The 23,874-nt window shown below is 37.1% G+C and overlaps 1 protein-coding gene across 1 annotated transcript in view; it reads left to right on the top strand.

Annotated features, from left to right (window-relative positions):
• The window catches only part of PTPN13 (protein tyrosine phosphatase non-receptor type 13), a 218,038-nt gene that overhangs the window by 184,926 nt on the left and 9,238 nt on the right, over positions 1 to 23,874 (top strand). Inside the window, 8 exon segments of the mRNA XM_074273918.1 lie at positions 2,233 to 2,389; positions 12,324 to 12,449; positions 12,968 to 13,056; positions 14,460 to 14,515; positions 17,121 to 17,224; positions 19,584 to 19,732; positions 21,111 to 21,201; positions 22,886 to 23,223. Of these exon segments, the coding sequence (XP_074130019.1) occupies positions 2,233 to 2,389; positions 12,324 to 12,449; positions 12,968 to 13,056; positions 14,460 to 14,515; positions 17,121 to 17,224; positions 19,584 to 19,732; positions 21,111 to 21,201; positions 22,886 to 23,223 (1,110 nt within the window).

The raw sequence follows: 23,874 nt of genomic DNA, 5'->3' as shown, positions 1-23,874 counted from the left end.
ATGCATCCAGGGTTTCTTCCTGCTGAGCAGAGTGTATTTCTTGTAAATGTCAGCACCCTGCTGTGAGGGAGAAAAGGAGAATTTCTCTTCAGTTAACATAATTTGAATGAGATTTTTTTCCAGTCCAAAGCTGCCTACATATTTTAATGTAATCATAATCTTCCCAGAGGAGCCTCCAACTCTATTTTGCCTTTGAATGCCAATGATTACACCATGACTTCCTCATGAGAAGTGGAATCTTACAACTGAATAAAACTTTTTGACATAACTGGCTTAAGACACCTACCAGATTTATTTTCATTTTAATGAAAACAATGTCATCTTTAGAACATTTACAGCTTAACCATTGTGGTTATCTTTGGATTTTTGACAAAATCATTTTCCTTTCAACAAACTATCCTATTCTTTGAAGTTCAGGCAGTAATTTGTAAGTAAAGTGAAAAATAAAGTAATATCCAAAAATTGTTATAAAGCCATTGCTTGATTGATTCTTAAATTTAAATGAAGTTTGTATTCAACTTGGAAAAAAAATTCCTGGAAGTCTGAGAATTGGAATTATGTAAGATGTCAATGAGTTACAATTGTGTCTCGGCAGTAGATTCAAAATACTCTTTAGAATTTCATTAATAACTTTTATTCTTACTTTACCTGCCTTTCCAAATATGTCTCTACATTGTTCTCTACAGAGAAGGCTTTCTCTTGTAACTAAGAATAAAAGTAATTTGGCAAAACTTCATATAAACTGAATTTGACAGTGTATGCAGTATTCTACACCCAGAGTCCCTTTCTTGAAAGTGAAGGAAGGGGGGCAGCTAGGTGGTGCAGTGGATAGAGCACCAGCCTTGAATTCAGGAAGACCCGAGTTCAAATCTGGTCTCAGACACTTAACACTTCCTAGCTGTGTGATCCTGGGCAAGTCACTTAACCCCAGCCTCAGGGGGAAAAAAAAAAAAAAAAAAAGAGGGTAGACTAGTTCATCTCTGAAATCCCTTCCTGATCTAAATCTGTCACCCTACAATTTTGATACTCTGTCTTCAGGAAATTCTCATCTTGCCATAATTAAGATATTTTCTTTTGCTACTTCTGATCCTATTCAAGATTCTAAACCAAGAAGAATAAAATCAGATAATTAAAATAGGCATTTCAATTTTAGCTTCCTCACTAGTCTTTTTGCCTTCATCCTGACCATGTTCTAGTTCAGCCTGCCTACCACTACTAAGTGAAGCTTCACGTTATCTCTCTTGTTTTATTTTTCTACTGAAAAACCTTCAGTCATTCCTTATTACTCATCAATAAAAGTATACATTCTCATTCCTGACATCCAGAGCCTTATCTTCCTTCTTTTCATTTTGTTGCACACTTTGTCCCTTAACATACTCTTATCCCAACCATTCCCATGTCACTCTGTCTGGTCATCATGCCTGGAATCTACCATCCCAGTCCCCATTTGTTGAAGTTGACGCCATCTTTTAGAGCCCATTCTAACCTCTCTCATTTTTTTCTTTTCTTCTCTCTCCACCACCAGTTCAAAACATTTTCTTCAGATTTTTCCTTGACACTTGGGTCCCTTTTTCTTCTTATCTTCATGTCTGCTTTGATTCTGAACTCAGAAACAGAGCATCTAGGGGACAATTCTATAGAAATCTTCAGTAGTTCTCCCATTCTAGAGCAGGAAAGAGATAAACCTTAATGAAAGTTTATTGAATTTAAATGGAATACCAAATTTATCTTATTTGAAATCTGATCTTTTTTTCACAAGTACCAATTTGAGATGTCCACCATATTCCTTTCTCTTATTGGATGAAACACCCATTCCCATCTCCAGTCTTTATCAGAAGTGTTTGGGCTCTTAACTGTTTTGTTTGCATTTGTCTGTCTCTAGCACCTTTCCCAGTGATGACATGTAGTAGCTTTTTGGATTGCATTATTGTATTATTGTCTTCAAGAGACAGAGTACAACTTTGTCCTGGAAGAAACTTGATCTCACGTGGCTTTTTTAATGGCAATTTTCAATTTTAAAAAAAATTTGAAAATTTTACTATCTCCAGTAATTCATTTCCATTTTATCAATGATAGAAGGAATATTTTTAACTTCTGTATATTACCATGTAAAGGTTTTAAGACTAGACCCCCAGGTAAATAGAGATGCTTATGTTTCTTATCAAAGGGATAACGTTATTTAGAAGTCTATAAAATAGAAAATTAATTTCTTGTTTTGCTTTGACATTTTAGACAAATAGGGGGAAAGTAGCTGAAGATTCATTTCTTGAAGCAACAAATTGTATTTCACAAGACAAGAGTTCAGTGAATTTGATTATGTCCAGTGAGACACCTCTAGGTTCCTTTATCAATCAATCATCCAGTTATTCCACGCTCAGTAATACCTCAGGTAAGAAGAATTAATGACTTGTCCTCAAAATATTTGACTTAAATAGCAATGTATTGTAGGAATGGGACTTGGGGGGGCGGTGTAAAGCACAAGGATTCTTGTCGATTTTGTTTAGTTCAATATGATCCAAGCATCTGATCTAGTATATCAAAGGGAATAATTGTAAAAACGAGTATTTTGGTATAGGCCATGTTCTTTGAAGCAATATTTCTACAAGGAGTCATATATGTCACCAAGAGAACTCAATACAAGGTCATCAGACATCATTCCTGATATCCAGAGTCCTTCCTTCTCTCTTTGCAGCCTGTTCCATACAGCACCCCTTTATACACTCTTGTCCCAACCATTGTGACCATAAGGTGGCTCTCTTATGGATTGTATTTGCCACTCTCTCCTGAAGTTGTAGTGACCTGAAGGTGAGGCAGGGAAAGAGGGGGAAAAAATTTCTAAGTGATTCTCTCCTAGGGATTAGGTAAAGTTCTCAATTGTTAGACCACACAACTCCAAACTTGTTATTTCATCATTTTACAGTTGAAAAAACTAAGGCAGACAGAAGTTAAGTGGCTTGCTCAAAATCATATAGCTAATAAATCACATTTAAACTCAGGTCTTCTGACTGCAGGTCCTATGCATTACCTATGTGTGGTACGGAAATGGTGAAGGGTCACCATTTAATAAAAAAAGCTGGAGAGAGCTCTAGAGAAAAGCAAAGTTTATTGTACATTCTCGCGAGAAGGGCGTCCCACTCTTCGAGTAGACTATCGAAGAGAGGAAGCGCCTCCTGTGGGCAGGACAGCACCTTTAATCCCTAACGCAAAACGCCCCCTCCCACCACTGACCCTCATCCTCATTGGCTGAGAGTCTTACATTCTAAACGCGAGATCTACCCATGAAATTGAACTTGACCAATAAGTACATAGTTGCCCATATTTGGATGAAATAGGGAGATATCATAGGAGGGGAAGGCAATGCCCTTCAGAGTCCTTCAGGCCTACTCGAACTCTGAAGTAGATGAAGCCTTACTCGATTTTCACAACTGTCTTGAAAGATCTCACCTCATCTCATTCAGTCCCTCCTCTTATTTTGTACACTGAGATCTCTTCAAATTTTTGTAACATAATTTCACATTCCCTATGAATTCCTCACTTCCTTCTGGTTTCTGTTGGCCTTGGGCCACCGGCTCCACCCTTACCCTTTTAACAGCATCCATCTAACAGACCCTTCAGCTTTCTCTTCCAACCTGATCATTCCAGATGATGAGTTTTGGACAATTCTGGTTATTAATCTGATCAAACAAGGGATGTAGATAGGGAATAATATAACACCACTAAGGGCTATAAGGCCAAGCCAAAGGAGCTGCTTCCACCAGCTTCCCAAACCAGGACCATCTAGAAGTATTGAACAGTGAGGTCCAAGTCTGTACAGGAACAGGAGCAAGTTTCCTAATGTTCTTAGTGATTTCCTTCACTAGATTACCATTGTTATCAATCTTTATACAACATGTGGATAAATTTAGTTTAGCACAAACTCTCCCTTCCTCAGCCAACAAATAATCCAGCACAAGTCTATGTTGTAAAACAGCCTCTCTGGTTGAGTAGCTTCATCAGCCAAAAGATGTAGTGCCTCAGCTGTCTGATTGGTGATAATCTCTACAACTGCCTGAAGCCTAATTATCCTGTTCAACATCTATATTGGAGTTCTATATCCCCAACTTCCATCTTGAGCCCAGGTCACTGGCCCATACTCTTTGACTATTCTTTCTGGAGGCCAGGCCTCTCACCCCAACCATTTGCATCTCCAGTCCAAGTGATGGAGGTATCTAAACTCCGTTTCTCCCTTCCCAAATCATCATACAACTGAATCCCTAAATATTGGTTTGCCTGTTAGGGAAGAAAGAAAAATCTTGGCTTTATTAGTCCAATATAACAATTCCCTGTCCAATTGAGAGGCAGGTGATTATAGGCAGTTAAACCACAGATCCAATAATGACCCTTTAGAGCAGGTTGTTCCCTTGGAAATATGTCTGAGCTATTCCTTGTAAAAGGGTAATATTGTTGGTCTCTCATCCCTAGGGGGCTTCCCCCCACAAAGGGGTCATACTGGCATTTCCATAAACCTTGCTCTTTTCTCCAACTACAATTGGCAACTGGCCACTGGCCTGTTAGATTAGAGGTACTCCAAAATGTGGAAAACAGAGTCCCATGTTGCCCGGGTGTCCCTGGGGTGACATTATACCAACCCCATTGGTAACTGTACCCAATGTATATGTTCCTTTTCCTCTTATTCTCTTTTATACATCTTAATACATCCCATTCTACTTCACTACACTCAGCAGTAGTGACTTGTTGATAGCAATATCCCTGCTCTCCTATTTCTGGGAGAGCATTCAAGGTACAGTCTTTCCAGTCCTTTCCACACTTCAATTGAGGATTCCTCCCCTTATTCTGCCAATATTTAGACATTTTTGTACAGTCAATTGTCTTTGGCCTCAGGTCTGTTCTCGAATAGGTCCACTCACAAACACTATTTCCCAGCTTCAAACCTCGTCCTGTCTGATTTAAGCAGTATTTCCCTTTCCTATCTTCTGTCAATGACCACTGATGTTTCTCTTCTAAATTCCAGAAACCGGTCCCATTATGAATTTGGGATCTGTTGCTAAGGATCCAGGCTGGGCTTAAGGGGACAGGTACCCATGGCCATTGGTTCAATTGTTGGGATCCACCACAGATCCAACAATTTGATAAGTTAAATGTCCTCCCTATATTCTTGCATGAGCAGGAGAAATTGGTTCTCATCTCTAGAATGTCATAAGGAAATAGATAAACCCAAAGCTTAGGGAGAGCCTCATAATGTTCAACTATTATAACACCGTAAAGTTAAGGTGAACTTCCCAAAGGAAAATATATCAAATCACAAACAGGCAAAGAGACCCAAAGTAAGAAAAGAGAAGTCATACAGTCACAATGCACTGGATTCAGAATCAGTGTTCCCATTCAGTGGAGGTCCCCTCCTCTTATGTAATTGGAGGTCTCCCCTGTCTTCAACTGTCCACTCTGATAAAGGTGGCGCCACAGGTCCTTTTGTCCTGGTGTGGTGTGTCCAGCCTCGTTCCTGGGTGCGAATCGCAGTATCTGAAGTCAGTATCACTTGGTAGGGTCCGTCCCAGCACGGAGTCAGCTTCTCGTCCTTCCAGGAACGGATCAGCACCCAATCACCAACCTAAATTCTATGAACAGGGAAACCTAGAAGTCTGAGCTATTAGCCCTTTTTGTTGAAGTCCTTGCAAATGTTCCAGCAATGATTTCACATATCTCTTAACAAACAAATCCTTAGTTTCTAAAATAGGGTCCCAGTCTCCCTTAGAATAAGCCTGGAAAGGATGACCATACAATAATTCATAAGGTGAAAGCCCAATATCTCTACGTGGCTTGGTCCTGATTCTAACCAGAGCGAGAGGAAGGCATTTCGTCCAAGGTAGTTGGGTCTCTAAAGATAACTTAGTCAGCTGCCATTTTATTTCTTGGTTCATCCTTTCTACTTTCCCAGAAGAGGGAGGATGACAAGGGGTATGGAGATCCCAAGTGATTTCTAAGGCCCTAATCAGATTCTGCAATACCTGGGCAGAAAAATGTGTTCCCTGATCCGAGTCTATCCTCTCCACCATTCCATATCTAGGAATAATTTGTTCTAATAAGACCTTACTTACTGTCGAGGCAGTTGCTCGGCCTGACGGGAATGCCTCCACCCATGAGGTCAGATGGTCCACTATGACCAGCAAGAACTCGACCCACTGGTGGCAGCTCAGTAAAGTCCACCTGGATGCTTTGGAATGATCTGATTCCAGGAGGTCGTCCCCCTTTTGCAAGCTGGCGTTGGGCAGCCCTGTTAGTCCTTCGACAAACAAGACAACCGTCCACCAGTTGTCGAGCCATAGTATATAGGCCGGGGGAAACATACCTTGTCAGTATAGCATCACACAGGTTTTGGACATCCCAATGGCTGGCCTGGTGCAGTTGCTGAAGGACTTGCCTCATACTTGCTTTGGTCAGTACCTCTCTGCCGTCAGGTAAGAGCCATCGTCCTTCCGAGTTCTCAACTGCTCCGAGAGTTGAGGCCTTCTCTTTTTCCTCCTGAGTAAAACTAGGAGAGGGTAGACTAGGGGGAAGTACAGGTATCAAAGCCATTATATGAGAAATATCCTGGTCTCCGGCTCCCTTGGCCTCCCGGTCTGCTAATCTATTTCCCCTTACCTCAAAAGAATTTCCCATCTGATGTCTCTTTACATGTATTACTGCTATATTCCTAGGAGTCAGAATATTTTCTAGTATCTCTCTGACTAGTGTATGATGAACCAGTTCTTTACCTTTACTGTTTACATATCCTCTTTCCTCCCAAATCCTCTCAAATACATGCACCACACCCCAGGCATATTTAGAATCAGCATATATATATTCCCATCTTAGTCACGCAATAATTTTAATGCTTGATTTAAAGCATACAATTCACAACAATTCACAAGTTTGAGCCAACTAATGGGCAGATAGGCTGCCCTTGGTAACAGTGGAAGTTCTAACAAACCCATTTCTTTTCCCATTTACCATCCTAGAAGAACCATACATAAATTCTAAACAAATATTTATCATAACCTTGTGTTGATAACAATAAGGAATTTGTCCCAATGAGTTTATATCCAAGTAGATCTTTCATAAGTGAACATTATTCATACAAATCAGTTTGTTTTTAAAAACATCCAATGCAAATACAATCATATACAGAATGTCTAATGACACACAAGAGAATTCAAGAAGTTTTGATAAGAGATTCCCATTAACTTGTAATGGGAGAGACATTCAGCTATTCTGAAACATAAGGTCTTATCAAGTATTCTGATAAAGAGGCAGGGGGTGTTTTTTTTTGGCAGAACTAAGAGGCAAGGAAACTGAGGCAGGACTGAGTCAGGACAATAATTCAAAGTTAAAACATAAGCTAGCCAATCATAGTCTAGCAAATTTTCAGCTAGAGTCCCCTGTAAAGGCCTTTTGTCTCTGCAGCCTTCTCCAAACCCCGCATGTCTATTTTTCGAGGTCCTTCATCAGGGAACCAAAATGATGAGGTAAGCAAAGAGTAAGTAGTTTCCAATTCGGCCTGAACTGAAATAAGACGTCAGTTTTTCCCAATTTTCTGACCAGTTGAAATCTCAGTTTCCCTTCCCCCCCTGTTTACAGAAATTATCAGATTATACACAACAGACTAGTAAATTTCCCAAAATAGCAATAGTCATACAGTTTTATACAGCAATAGTTCTGTTCTCCAGGGGACAAAAAGGAAGCAGGATTAAAATTATGATCTTGGATTATGGAGCATTCTTTTCTAATAGTATTGCCTCATGTTTCAACACTCTGGAATCTGTGAGCCATCTCCCAGCCCTCTAGATTTAATATTGTTCTAACTTGAATACCCCTTCATTTCATCTTCTCTGCATATTTAATAGGGGATTGAGTGTCAAAAGTTCTTTCCCCACCATGATCATGCAAGACATGAAAAACGCATCTGAATATAGATTTATATATTCAGGAACTTGGGATTGGGGTTCCAGAGATTGTCAGCTTCGTCTCAAAAAGAAAGGCAAAGTGGGAGCGGTCCTAGCACTGTATATCTCACTGACCACTTGGCTCTGATTACAAACATAAGAGGAAAAACCAGGGGCATGATTTAAGGCAGTTTTACTTCAGGTAGCTGTCCTAATTTTAACCATCCCACCTCCAGATGGTGGAGTTTAACGACCTCTGCAAACAGTTATACCTGAATTCAAAACTCCAAGTAAATATTAGCTTCAGTCCCAAAAGATTTTATCTAAATGTAGGCTGTTCCTTTAAACAGTAGAAATAATTAATATCTAAATCAGCAAGGAGGTGCAGTTATTAAAAACAAACTAACAAACAAACAAAAAAAAACCCCACTATACTTAATGGGAGGAGGGACCTCTCCACGTGGTCACCCTTCCCCCACACTACCATGCTTCCCGACCCAATATATCATAGCTCCATTTAAACTATTAATTACTTTTACAAATCAATCTTTCCTGTCCCGTCTTTAAGTAAATATATATGTATATATTTTTAAACTTTACACTTCAATGTTTGCACGTAACTGACCCAAATTTCATGCCCAACAGAGCTGACAAACACTTAAGGCATAGCTCAGTTACAAATTACCCAATTACCTCTAGCAAACATACCATCGGAAGTAGGGAGATACAACCACAACCTCCCCTAAGTAAGCGACCAGCATTGTTTTAAAAACCTATGTTTTAACTTAAAATCCCAATCACAGCTTTAATTCCCAATAATATAAAACTACTTTGCTATCATATTTAAAACAATGAACTTCACTAAATAGCGGTTTCTTTCCCCTGGCCCACATGGCCCTGCTGCAGTCAGGACACGTGGGAGGAAGAGGAAGGAAGCCACCATCTTCACTGGCTCAATCCCACAAACTTCCCTGTGTACAGGGTTTCTGATCCCAAATGGGATCTACTAACAGCTATTTCTGGTCAGCTGGAAAGACCCCTGCTTCAAAAGACCTCGTTCTCCTCCCCGCCCGAAGGCCCCTGGAAGAGCTAATGGAATTAAATCCTCTCAGGTCCTTCCTTTCAGGTACCATTTAATCCTTTTGGCACCACCAGTCTGCAACAAAACAACAATACCTTATCCGCTTTTTCTTGCTTTTTATTTTTCCTCATATTTTGGCAGTTTGTTCCAATTACTTAATTTATCTCCCAAGGGAATATCTACCGGTATTTTCTGATATTTTTCTCATTTCTCTCCGCGAGGGCTGGCTGGGACTAGGCCACACCCATTGAATTTGGAAGGAGTTTAACAGACTCCAAAACGCCCAAACACGCTAACTGTCACCAGTTAACTCAGTCACCCAGGAAGGCCTAGCTCTCTTCCTGTCTACCGTCTACAGCCCCCTCCAGAACCTATAACTAGACTCAAGGGGCTTCACAGGACGCTTACCTCTGGGTTGCTGCGCAACAAATTACTTGACTGATCTGTCCTCCACCAACCGGTTGGGATTTTCACCGCGGAGTTTCCGTTGCTTTTCTCTGAGTTTCTCCACTTCGGGTCCACTCTACGTCAGGGAGCAAGGAGAAGCCCCTGGAAGCTGGCGGGCTGCCTAAATCAAGGCAGGGCGCCATCCCACTAGCACCCAGGAGTTCACTTACTCACCGAGTAAAGGATCCCGGACGAGCCCCCAAACTGTGTGGTACGGAAATGGTGAAGGGTCACCATTTAATAAAAAAAGCTGGAGAGAGCTCTAGAGAAAAGCAAAGTTTATTGTACATTCTCGCGAGAAGGGCGTCCCACTCTTCGAGTAGACTATCGAAGAGAGGAAGCGCCTCCTGTGGGCAGGACAGCACCTTTAATCCCTAATGCAAAACGCCCCCTCCCACCACTGACCCTCATCCTCATTGGCTGAGAGTCTTACATTCTAAACGCGAGATCTACCCATGAAATTGAACTTGACCAATAAGTACATAGTTGCCCATATTTGGATGAAATAGGGAGATATCATAGGAGGGGAAGGCAATGCCCTTCAGAGTCCTTCAGGCCTACTCGAACTCTGAAGTAGATGAAGCCTTACTCGATTTTCACAACTGTCTTGAAAGATCTCACCTCATCTCATTCACCTACTATACTACTTCATTGCCTCTGCCTAATAAAGGAGTAAGTACGTTAAATCACTTTTCAGTGATTCATTCAAGGTACAGCAAATGTCTCAAGGAATCACTTTCAAACATAAGATGATGCTACTGGAAGTCCAGATAATAGTGACCTCTAGATCATTTGAGATTCCCAAAATTTTTCCAAAGAATCTCACTCAACACATAGGGAAACTTAGATGAATTTTATAACTTATACTTCACTAAAACTTAACTTAAAAGGAAACCAAAGAGATTAAGCACTTGGGGTCAAACTTACCATTTCCAAAGCAGCAGACAAATGTTATCATATGATCCTGCAGTCCACAAGAACCTCATACAAGCAATATAGACTTGTATCCAGCAGTCTAAAAGAAAAAAAAAAAAATATGACCCACATGTGACTAAATAGTAACATAATCTTGAAAAACATGAGTCTAATAATATAGCAGATTGTCAGTAATTGAATACTTAAACAAGCAAAAATTATCTTACAAAAGATAACTGACTTTAAGGAAATATCCAAGAAATAATATCAGTTTAAAACAGGGCGGAAGAGAATGCAAATTTCTGCAGGCTACATTATCCTAGAACAAGAGTCTTGAATCAGAATCCAGGGTCTTGCATCATTGATACATTGAATCCTTTCAAATGCAAAAGACTCTCAAACCCATAGGTTTCCAGTGCTATTGCTAATGAGCACTCAATAGTATGCTTCTCATTATGGGTCAACCAATTGAACTCCATTAACTTTTTAAAAAGGAATTTACTAAGATGGTATAGCAAGAACAGTAGTTACAACACCTGCCTATCTCCTAAAAAATTAGTCCAGGGCACACACTTCCATAAATACATACAGTGGGGGGAAGCATCAATTTGAATTTAAAATACAATGGTAGGACACATATGTGTAAAAAACTCATAACTCCTGTTTACTAGAACTCATTTTCATAGAGTTTTCCTGAAGTTTCACTTAGCTATATGTCTTTCTGCTAAGTTACAAACCTTAGTGATTTCGTAGAATTCACAGCCAGTATTCTCACTTCCATGAAGGGTCTCACTTCCAGATGCTGCTTCCTCCATAAAGTGGCTATTATTCTATATCCTTGTGTGTCTGTGTTTGACCTCAATGTATCCTTAATTTGTCTGTGTTTCTGGTAAATGTGTTTTCTCCTGATGGCTTAAATCTCTCTAATAACATGGTCCAAAGAAGAAGGGTGGGTGAGAGAGAGAAAAAGAAACTTTCTCTTCCCCCTAAGAATGATTACTTCTCTGAAGCTTTACTTTCTCTCAGGCTTATCAATTGGCCAATAACTCTCATCTGGCTTTCTGTTAAGGCTCAGAGCTCTATCTGATATTTCACCTATTTTTTTTTTTTTTATCTGCCTCTCACCCAGTGCCTCAAAATACTATGATTGTTTCAAGTTAATTAATGGCTTGTCAGCTCATTGTGATGAGATCTTATTCCTTATAAACCTAGTTTAAACTGTTGATAGAACGATTGTCATGGAAGTAGAACCTATACCTCTATGTAAAGGCTGAAAATCACTATCAAGCACCTTGAACTGTAGTTGATGAGGTTTAGAATTGGGTACCTAAATGAAATTAGGTTTAATTGAGGTCTAGTGGCAGGTTTGGGGTACAGGGAGTCAAATAGAGCTCCCCTGCAACCCCTTTGGATTTGGTACAAGGATACAGAGTTAAATGAGGTCTAGTAACGGTGCAAGAGTCCCCTATAAAAGAATTTACAGACTGGAAAACCTAGATTGATAAAAGAGGTTTATTGTGAGGTTTGGAAGTAAAGTCTAGTTAGTAAAGTTGAAGGTAGAGATAAGAGGCACCAGAACTAGGGTTCCAGTGGGCAGAAATCCTTTGACATGGCAGGCGTAAGGTTGCCATGTTTGGGACCTCTGCAAAGAGAGGACTCTAGCTTGGCTCTTTATAATAGGGGGTGAAGGAGGCTTGTGTGTGGAGTCCCAGGTTTGCTCCAGGCTGGGTTTCAGGACTGAGCCAGATAACAAAGATGAAACTGTTTGTGCTTAGGGTGGAGTCCCCTCCCTGAGGCAGAGTCCAAGGAGGTTTTCTCCTTTAAGGATTTTTCAGAGTTTTGGGGTTCCCTCATCATAGTTAGTTTCATAGAATTAACAAATATATAGAAAAGTGGGATACTTTTTTATAATCTCCACTCAGTTTCTTATAATAATGATTCCTATGAATTTGTTTTTCAAGATATTGAAGTGCAAGAAGATGCTAGTTATGATGATGATCCCCAAGAAGATGAAGTCATCCAGTCTTTGTTGGATGTTGTAGATGAAGAAGCTCAGAACTTATTGAACTGCAATAACACAATAGCAGGTGACTGTACCATGTAGACAAAGCCATCGTACATCAGTGGACACCATGGCTGGTGCATTGCTGCTTTATTTCAAGAGAACAAATTTGAATTAATTTGAAGTTCCCTGAATTTTCATACTATCACTATGCATTGGCTAGCAAAACACTTAAATTAGCATCTTCTCAATCTTCTCCATTAAATCTAGTATAATTTATTTTATATTATGTGTGAGTGTATGTATTTTAAAATGTGCCCAAATTTTATCCTCCAATCTAAACTACAATTATATTTCAGTTTAATTTCAACTGCCCTTCTGGCATTATATTGTTCTAGCTGGTGGATTGCAGAGGGAGATAATGATTCAGCATGTTTTTTTTTCATATTATTTCATTATTATTCTTAGTTTAGATATGAACTTTAACACTATATTGTGTATTTTTGGTTTGAATAAATCTTTTTATTATGTGAATTAAAATATTTCCTTCTTTCTGTAGTTCAGCCTGTTTACTGTTGATATTTCAATGTATATATCCTACAGACATGATAGAGACCTTTAGGAGTTTGACAGAAGAAAAAGCAGAAGACACAGATTGTGATGGCTCCTCTCTACCTGAAGATTTTCCAGAAGTAAGAAGTGTTGCAAAATGTCAAAGACATTTGTCAGTGTGTACTTACTGCCTTAGAGAATTAACTGCCCAAATCCAAATTAAACCCAATTCATATTTCATGAGTAAAAAATATCACTTTCATCTAATTTGGCTCCTAAAAGGTGACATTTAAAATGACTAAAAATAAGTGATAGAAATTAAATTGTTTAAACTGTATATTATATGAGGGTTATCTAAATAATTTTCCACATCTTGTTATTATCCTAAAATTATAATAGAAGAAAGAAGTTTACACTGAACTTAAAATACACAGAATCTAAAGAGATATCAGATCCAGGAAATTTCTCTTTATATTGACAGAAGACCAAAAGAATTAAGCTTCCTTTACCTTAGATGAATGAAGATATTATTTGCAAAATAGCCAAGTTTTTTCCATTTTTTCCAATTAATACCCATGGTATTTTATGTTTTGAAGCAACAGTTTTACGCCTTCATATATAAAGGATCATCACTAAATAAGCATACAAATTATACCATTTTCATTACATCAGTAAGATTTCATTGCTAGAATGTCATGAAGCATTGCAACTTTTTGGCAGATAGTTACATAGAAATAAAGTTTTCCTTATTCTTCCCTTTCCCAACTATCTTGTCCTTATGACAAGATTCCATTCAGCACCATAGCCAGCCAAATTGTCAGATGCTTGACCTGCTTTAGGTCCTTTGTATAAGTCTCACTGTAACATTAAAAGTGCAAAGTAATATTTTTAAGCGACATATACTGATTATAGGAGTTGAGAATATAACAAAGTCTATTCATTGGTGTAATGATTTATTCACTTATTTCTATGGTAAGAGGCAGAAGAATTAAAGTTGGACCCAGGAATTTCTCAGTCCTTCTTGACAAGTCACTTAAGCTTCTTGTGAGTCTATCCAAGCAGTCCTACTTTAAATTGCAAAGTATTATCTGTGTTGATAGAGAAAATTTTCTCATCTGGAAGTTACTAATATTGATAAAATCATAACTCCAAACCCTAGTTATATAGAAACTTATAATCCATTCAGGGGAAATGTGCAAACTTACATTTGGTTTTAAAGTATCCTAATGTTATTCAGGTTTCTTTTTCCATTCTCAATGTCTCCCCTATATCATAAATTTAAAGCTAAAAGATACCTCAGAAATCTTCTCTTTTCCCTTATATGAGAAATATAGAACCATGACTGAGGAGGATTAAGGATCACAAGAAGCTTTAGTGAGGCTACAAAGGACTGGTAGGCTTCCCTGTGAAGTTTTCTGATCTTTGGATTATTACAATAATTCAAAAAAGCATAATTAAGATTGAATTCTAATTTATGTTTGAATTTAACTGGTGTTTTACTACAACAACAACATACTCAGTTTATATATTTCCTTCTTATTAGTCCACAAAAGGAGATGCTGGTGAAGACAACTGTGAAGAAAAAATATTAAATAAAAGGTGAGAATCTTAAAATATCACTAAAATATATCTGCAACAAAAGGGTTGTAATTCCCTATTCAAAATTAGTTGAGTATTTTTGTTTTTGTTGTTTAAATGTTGTTTTAAAATAACTTGTTCTTTTTCCTTTTAGAAAATAAATTGTGTTATAGATTGATATTGTTGTAACCCCAAGCTATTAGAATTTGGTGTTAAATATTTTCTGATTGCCTTGAGAATAATTTTATTTAAATTTCAGTTAATCTGAAATAGTGGGGAGGAGGGGGAGCTCTTTCTAGAAAGACAAATTTTTAACAGGAAAATTTCCTCCTAAGGATACACGCTGGATGCAGATATACTATGAAATATAATTTGTCACCTCAATATTTCATCTGTATTGAACAGTTTGAAGCAGCCTTCCTTTTTCCCCTGTTTCTTCCACGTACTTTCTATGACCAGGAAGTTAGATAACTCATCATCTAGTTAGATGAAGCACAAAGTCCTTGTCAAGCCTCAGAGAAATCACAGCCTCACTTGAGAAAAGTTCAATACAATTCTGGAGTTTGAGGATCTTGGTTCACATTTCATATGTAACTTTTGCTCTTTTTGTGATTTGGAGCAGTCCTCAGTGCCTGGTATGAATCACATACGTGAGAGAATAAGGAAAGAAGTTTATTATTTTGAAACCACAAAGGAAAAAAAGGTAGAAAAAACATTGAACATCAAAACAGTTAAGGTTGTACGTGGGTGTTTATTCCTCTTAAGATTTAAGAAATGCTTATTGATTGATTGCTCTATAAAGATATTTTTTATCTTTGATATACTATTTTGTTAAAAAGTCTAGAGAGAAGATGGTCATTTCTTAGTTTGTGATGTATGTTTTGGACCACAAACCATATAATTAATATATTCCTACCAATCTAGAGTCAGCTTGTTCCAATTGCAGGCTGTTATACTGTAGAGGACATAAAATTAGGCTTTTGAGTGCTGGAGTTTTAATGACAACCACAATGCCATATTACCATATAAAGAACTGAGAGAGAAAATAATGTCCCGCATACTGATTGATACGTGAAAGAAATAGTAACAGGCCCATAGATATATTTTGCATTTTTTGCATACTTGTGTTTTTTTGGAATTCTCTGTCATTTAATGTAACCTTTTTGGAATACATATTTGTTGGAGCTCTAATTGATTTTTTTTCCCAGTCATTTTTTCTAACCAAAAAATATAAATTTAAAGTATCTCTTAGTGTTTTGGGTTTTTTTGTTGTTGTTGTTGTTGTTTTATGGAAAGGCTAGCAAGGGGTGGGTGACAGGCTCCAAGAGCTGTTATGGTTCCATGTCAACATGGTCTCTAGTTAAGTGGAGCACTTCCTAGGAATCTAGGCATGGGATAATTAACATTATTTGTTTGTTTGGGAGTATTTATTTATATATTTTCACATTTATTAGTGACTTAGATAAAGGCACAGATGGTATGATCATCATATTTGCAAGTGACATAAAGCGTGGAGGATAGATGATATACTGAGTATCTGTCAGAATTCAAAAAGATCATGATAGACTATCAAACTGAATCTAATAGGATGAAATTCAGAAGGAATAAATATAAAATAGCAACTTCTCAAGTACAAATGGAAGAGACATAATTAAATCTGAAAAAGATCTGGGAAATTCTAGTACACTCCCAGGTTAATAGAAATCAGTAAGAAACATGGTGTAGCAGCCAAAAAAACCTGATATGATCCTAGGTCATATTAAGAGAGCCATCATTTCCAGTAACAAGAAGATGATAATCTCATCATATTTATCAGACCTCTCTGGAGTATTGTGTCCAGTTATGGGCACCATAGTTTTTTAAAAAATTGATTATCTGAAGAATGTTCAGAGATCAAGTACTCGGGACAGTAAAGGATCTGAAATCTCTGTCAGGAGGATCTATTGAAGGGATTGGAAAAAGAGAACATTCCAATATTCAAATATTTGAAATAATATCATTTGAAGACTTTGGCTAGCCCAAGAGAGCAGAACTAGAAGCAGCGAGTGAAAATTGCCAAGAGATCAATTTATTTAGATAGCTATCTGTTTAAATATGCATGAACTGCTTAATTTACAGGGGGTGATTGCCACCTCTTTATAGGCTTTCCAATGGACAACCACTGAGGTCAGTGGGAATTCTTTGGTTTATGCCCTTTCCAACTCTCCTATTTTGTGATTCTTTAATCCTTCCTGCTTCTCTTAAGCATTGAATAATATTTGGTTATATTGTGCAAAGAAAGAATGAAGGACCAGAAGGATATAGCAAGAGTTTGCATTTCAAAATATACTTCTTATGACCTTGTTTGAAAGAGAAAGCATAAAAATCAATGTATCTTCTCCCTCGAGAGAGGGATCCTTCCTTATGAAGTGCAGAGAAGGCAAGGGAAATCCAGAGAGGAACTTATCTGGTGACACAATTGTTGTTTCCTCCTCAGGAATCCAGCAAAATAGGCTTTCATTAGTTTCATGTGATTGTTAGGTATTTTCTTACAAAATTACCAGGAGGAAAAAAATTAGTCTAAGTTAAAAAAAAATTTTTTAATGAAACTAAAAGAAATGTCACAAATGTCTTTGCTTTTTTATAGCTTAACTCAAAAGCTTGAAAGGAGGAAAGATGATGAAGGTGACAAAATGTGGGGAAATGAAAAGTTGCTAAGTGAAACAAAAAAACAGGAAGATTCTTCAAAAGGCAAGTTGTAATTTAACACTTGGTTCACTAAACCTAAACATTGCAAAAATGTAGTCAGGGTCTTTTCATGCGTGTGTGTGCATATTTATGTATGTGTTTGTGCGTTAGCCATTAGCTGAAAGCTCTTGCTCATCGGATCCTTCCCTGAGATGACCATTCTCCTTGTCTATGTGCTCTCATACCATCCTGTCTTCTCCAGTAGACTGTCCCAACTATTATCCTCCTGTTTCACTTATCTTTAGTCCCTCCCTATCTATAAACTGCTGCCTGCCTGAAAGCATACCTCTATCTCCCCATCCTCAAAAGCATATATTCCTGCTAACTTCTCTTTTTTTTGTGACTAAACCCTTTGAAAAAGGCATTCACTTCCTTTCCACTTGCTCTTGTCCTAACACTCTGCAATCTGGCTTCCAACTTTATCATTCACCTGAAACTACCCTCTCCAAAATTACCAATTTTGCTGATTTAATAGCCTTTTCTCAATCCTCATCTTTCTTAACCTCTTTGCAGCCTTTGATACTGTTTATCACCCTCTTCTCTCTAGGTTTTTGGGACATTGCTCTCTTGGTTCTTTTTTCTGCTTGTCTGACCACCCTTTCTTAGTCCTCCAGGTCACATCTGCTAACAGTGGGTGTATGTCTAAGGGCTCTGTCTCAGACTCTTCTCTTTCTATACCATTCTGCCTAATGATCCCATCAACTCATATGAATCCAATTGTCATCTCTGCAGATAATTCTCAAATTTCTGTCTAGCCCCAACTTTTCTCCTGACTTCCAGTCTCACATCTCCATCTGTCTTATTGAACATCTCAAACTGTGTGTCCCATTTTAAACTCAAAATGTACAAAACTAAATTCACTTTCCCTCCCAAATTCTCTCCTTTTCTGAATTTCCTTGTTACTCTGGATGCTACAGCCATTCTTCCAGTCACTCAGTCTGCAACCTAGTGCTTATCTTTAACTCTTCACCATCTCTCACTTCTGTTCTCCACCTCATTCAATCTGTTGTTACCTTTCATTTTTACTTTTCTAACATATTTTGCGTACTCCCCCTTTTTTCTTCTTATAATGCCCCTATCCTTGTGCAGGCCCTTATCACTTCATACCTGCAATATTACAATATCTGAGGGTGGGTCTGTGTGCCTCCATTTTTCTCTCCACTCCAGCCCATGTTCTATTCAGCTGTAAAATTGGTGTTTCTTATGCCTAGAGCTGACTGTGTTATGCCCCTGCCAAGATTAAATGTGAAATCGTTTGTTTACAATGTAAAATCTTTCATTACCTAACTCTTGCCTACCTTTCCACTTTTCTGAACTCAAATATTTTCCTCCTCCCCCCACAACCTACTCATAAATTCAGCCTCACTGGTCACTTTTCTATTCCTCACACACAATATTTCCTCTCTCAACTCTGAATATTTTTACTGACATCCTCCATACCTAAAACTCTCTCTTTCTCTTCTTTTCTCTGCCTTCTAGTTTTCCTGACTTCCTTCAAATCCCAGCTAAAGATCCACCTTCTCCAAGAAGCCTTTTACAGTAGTCCTCAAACTTAGTGCTTTCCATCTGACCTATTCCCAATTTGTCCTGTATGTATTATATTTCTATATAGCTGTTTGCATTTCATCTTCTCCATTAATCTAGGATTTCTTTAAGATGCTTCATAAGTACTCCTTGAGTTAGGGATTATCATCCACTTCATTGGTCTTATAGCACTGCCTAAAAAAATTTTAGTAACCCTCCAAATCTCTCCTGGCTGCACAATTTTATACAATAAAAACATTGTAAGGATGGCAGAAATAATTGTCCCAATAAGGACAAAAGGGGTAAAAACAGATAAATCTCATCTGTCCTTGCTAGATATCATCTCTTTTTTATTTAGCTAATTTTTAAAAATGATCTGCCTTCCTTCCCTCCTACTATATTCCTCCATTGAGAAAACAAGAAAAACAAAACCCCTGTTAGAATTTTATATATAAAGAAATTCACACCCCTGATGTGTCCAACAATAAAGTCCTTATTAGGAGATGGGTAGCCAGTTTCATCATGAGTCCTCTGCAGTCATGTTTAGTCATTACATTGTTTAGCTCCTATGTCTTTACAGTATTGTTTTCATTGTATAAATTGTTCTTTTGGTTCTGCTCACTTCATTTTGCATCATTTCATACAAGTTTCTTCAGGTTTTTCTGAAACCATCCCCTTCATTATTTCTTACAGCACAATATTATTTCTTCTTATTCCTATGCTATAACTTGTTCAGCTATTCCCCAATTTGGGGCATCTTATCAGTTTCTAGTCCTTTGCTCTCACAGAGCTACTATAAATATGTCTATACATAAGGGGACTTCATCTTTCTTTGTAGATTACTGCTTCTTAACAAATAAAGAGCTCTCTGCCCTCCCTGTTGTCAGAGTGCTTCCTTCAGGCAATTACACTGGTAACAAGTTGAAATGTGTGATCCGAATGTTGCGTGGTCTTCTAGAGCAAGGGGTTCCTTCCAAAGAGCTAGAGGTGAGTTCCTTATGCTGCTTCTTATGAATATAAATAAAATATTTTGTTGCATGAAAGAGATGCCTTAACACCAACCTTTGTTTAATTTCCAAATACAAATATTTTTGTCCCATAGTGTCTTTTCTAACATCTCCTTATTGCTCTCCATTTCTTCTAAATAAATCCCTAGAAGATTGATTCAGAGTTAGATCTCTGTTACCTTGAAGCTTGATGAATTTTCCTAGAGATGTGTTTCATAGGTTTTTTAACTTTGAGGAAAGAAGGAAAGAACTCAGAAAATATCAAAAAATAAATTCCAGCACAAGATAGAATCCACATCAGTCATTGTGCTATAGTTTTAATGTAACTGAGACTTTCAAATACACCATCCCATTTCAAAGTAGTAATGGGTGATACATCCCTCCCTCCCCCCACACACCCACACACTCCCCTCATCTTATGATCCTTTTTTCATCATTTTTGTCAGTTGATTTTTCTACTAGTGTCTAATTTATAGCATTGCTGCCATTCATTTTTTTCATATTTTAATGGATTAATTATTATTGTCAGATGCTACAGCATTTAGCCAATGGGAGAAAAACTAGCTGACAAAGGAGGTTAGCAAAAGATGAAGCTTTTGATGGTGGAGAGACATAATGTTTCTCTTTATGCTGTCATTCTTTCTACTTGCTCAATAGAAACAAGAATGGAATAAGGAAGATTTTATGATCTCACTGATTTTTGTGTTCTATTTGTGGTTTGTGTATTTGTATTTTTGGTTCTATTTGTATTTGTAGTTCTAGTGAATTTCATTATTGAGTCAAAGTTTTTTAAATAGATGCCCACCTCCCCAAAAAAGCATATTGAATCCTCTTAAGGGAGAGTTAAACAATTTATATGAAATATCTTAAAAGCCCTTTTCAAATTTGGTTGTTGTAGGATTGCTAATTATTTCCAAGAAGGCTTTTCTATTTTCAGTATGTTAAAGAAAAAACCCTTGTAGGAACGTTGACTCAGCAATGGCTTACCTAATCAGGGTAACCCTAAACAGGATAACTTTAACTTGATTGGCCCAAAACATTAACTTAGAAAATTGATCTGTTCATTGGCTGTAATGTCTAAATACTCCAGTACAATTACATCACTACCTCACACTGAGCATGTGCAAGTGTAACACATTATATCACCATATTACCCTGAGTATATGCCAACTATATTGATTCACATTAAGTATGTGCTTAGTTAAGTACACCTTTTTAGAGTTCCCATCCTCTGCAATTAGCATTTTATACTTCTCTGATCAACTGCCATTCTCTTCACATATATAGCATTTATCATCATGGCTGTGGCCTTTTGTCTATCTCAGAAAAATTGACATTGTTTTCATTTATATTTCCAGAATCTTCAGGAATTAAAACCTTTGGATCATTGCTTAATTGGACAAACAAAAGAAAACAGAAGGAAAAACAGATATAAGAATATACTTCCCTGTAAGTTCTAATTATTCATTTCCAAATTTGCTATTATTTTAAAGAAAAATTATGATGACAATTTCAAGTTTTTTAAGTTGCTGGCCAGTTTTTCATCCTCTTCCTTCTTGTTTTTCTCTCTCAAATACTCGCTCCTTCATTTCTCTCTTATAAGGAACTATTGGGGTTTTGGTTTTGGTTTTGGTTTTGGTTTTGGTTTTGGTTTTTTGAGCATTTGGATAGCATCCATTTGTCTGCTTTTAAAATTGATTGGATGGGGGTCAGGTAACACAGTTTCTTCAATGTTTCCTGAATTTTTACTAGTATAATATATCTTTTTGGCTTGATTTCTGAATAGACAAATTTCCCAAGTTCATACTTTGTAACCATCAACGATTTCTTCCTTATGCCCATTTTGTATTTTAAGAATTAACTATGTTTTATCTATGAAGCATCAAATAATTTAGATTTGGAGTTACAATAGTAGTCCTCACTTGTTTAAAATTTTCCAGCAGACTAAGAGAAGTTATTTTCACTTCTGTCTTCTACCACAATAACTCACTCAAATAACAAGATAGATTATTCATTTAAATATCTGGAAGTAATGAATAGGCATACCTGTTTCTTTTCATTATTATGCACAAGTAGTCAGGGGGTACCTTAAGCCAGCTTCAACTTTCTGGATTTCAATATTCTGTATGCATACTTATGTCTCAGAAATTAGCAGAGGAAGAAAGTAAAAGTTGTTTCAGGAAGATGGTTCATAAGTAGGAAAGGTTAATGTCAAATAGCGTGAACCAGAATTTAGGAAGAAGTGAGGACAATTAACTAATTAATTAAGCTCAGTAGGTAGAAAAATTCAGAACTCATTGTTAGAAATTCTCAACATGATAATTGCCCATTAGTTTTAGAGATTGTCACACTAAATCGAAATATGTAAATATATACAGAATCATTCTATTGGGAATATCAAAAATACAGAAAGTTTCTGCTTTTATTTTAAAAAGGTATTCGAGTTATCTAAAACTATATAGTGTGAAAATGTCTTTTGAGTCTTTGAAAGTATAAATGTTAGGATGAGGCTCCAAGATAAGAGAAAGAGAACTCTACTTAACAAATAAACTGAGCCAATTTGAAATAGTTGCCTGTTTTGTTTCGTTTTTTTCCCTGGAGTTAATCTACATGGTAATAAACTAAGAACATCCTCAGTTAATATTTATTTTAAATTAATGATTCATATTATATAGCATAACTAAATAAGAGAAATGTTTACTTTATCCATAACCTTGATAATTACTAATGTATTGATATATTTAAAATACTTGTTATTTTGTTCTCTAGTAAAAAGCTTTGTGGCTTTTTCATTTATTATTACTTAATAATAGACAAGGAGGTAATAACAGCAGTTATTAATCTTTTCCCTAGGTACTTATTCAAAAGATTTAAATTTATTTACTCATTTTAATTAATTGTAATTGATTTAATAGACTATATGCCTCAACATAGAAACATGTATAAAAGAAATTCCTTGTGCTCATGTGCTAAGGGGAGCACATATGCTCATGTGTGGGGAGACATATCAAACTCACCTCTGATGCTTCCAAATATCTACACTGAAATGTTCCTTATTGCTGAAATGAATATTTTAATATACCCCAAACTATTTGAAAGATAATTATTTGAATTTTGTTATGGGAAATCACAGATGATGCGACAAGAGTTCCACTTGGAGATGAAGGGGGCTATATCAACGCCAGCTTCATTAAGATGCCAGTGGGGAACAAAGAATTTTTTTACATCGCCTGTCAAGGACCTCTTCCTACAACTGTGGCAGACTTTTGGCAAATGATTTGGGAACAAAATGCTACAGTGATAGCTATGATGACCCAGGAGGTAGAAGGAGAAAAGATCAAATGCCAACGTTATTGGCCAGATATCCTGGGGAAAACCATAATGGTAAATAACAGGCTTCGGCTTGCCCTAGTGAGAGTGCAGCAGTTAAAAGGCTTTATTGTCAGAGCAATGGAGCTCCAGGATATTCAGGTAAGTGAATGAAATCATCTGTGCCTTCTGAGATATCATATGTTATAAAAACAGGGACACCATATACTTTGTCTCTTTCTGTGATGGCATCCATCCTCTCTTGCATCAGCTTCCTAGCTTTCCTGTCCGCCTTCTATTCTTAGAATAGATGCCAACCTTTGGGGGTTTCTTTTGAAGTTTTGAATGGAACCCTCTTCATTACAAATAAGTTATAATTTATGTCAGCCCTTACTCAGCAACATAAATTGGTTCCAAAGCTGAATATTAGAAACTACCAGTTTTTATAACAGAATTTTTAGCCGTAGGGAATTCTCTACACTGGGGATCTTTAATATCTTCACTAGAGAAAGACCCTTTGTGACAAAATAAAAAGTTGTAGTACCAAATGTAATTCAGCAGAGTCTTATTAAAATCATCTGATCTCCTGATAGGGAGGTGGTAGACTTTAGAGTGCTAATTACAAACAAAATCATACGCTTAGGTATATACATACCCACATGTATACATGCATATGCTAACATATTGAGAGCTTTTCTTACATAAAGCAAAATCAGTAATAAAAAAAGATGTGTCATTATTTACATATTTAACCTGTGGATCAGGAGATCATTGTATACTTCAACAACAATACTATATGATGATCAATTCTGA

Source organism: Sminthopsis crassicaudata, chromosome 6 (assembly GCF_048593235.1).
Source record: "Sminthopsis crassicaudata isolate SCR6 chromosome 6, ASM4859323v1, whole genome shotgun sequence".
In the NCBI taxonomy this organism is placed as follows: domain Eukaryota; kingdom Metazoa; phylum Chordata; class Mammalia; order Dasyuromorphia; family Dasyuridae; genus Sminthopsis; species Sminthopsis crassicaudata.
The sequence above is the reverse complement of the archived record's forward strand: the minus strand, read 5'-3'. Positions and strand labels throughout refer to the sequence as shown.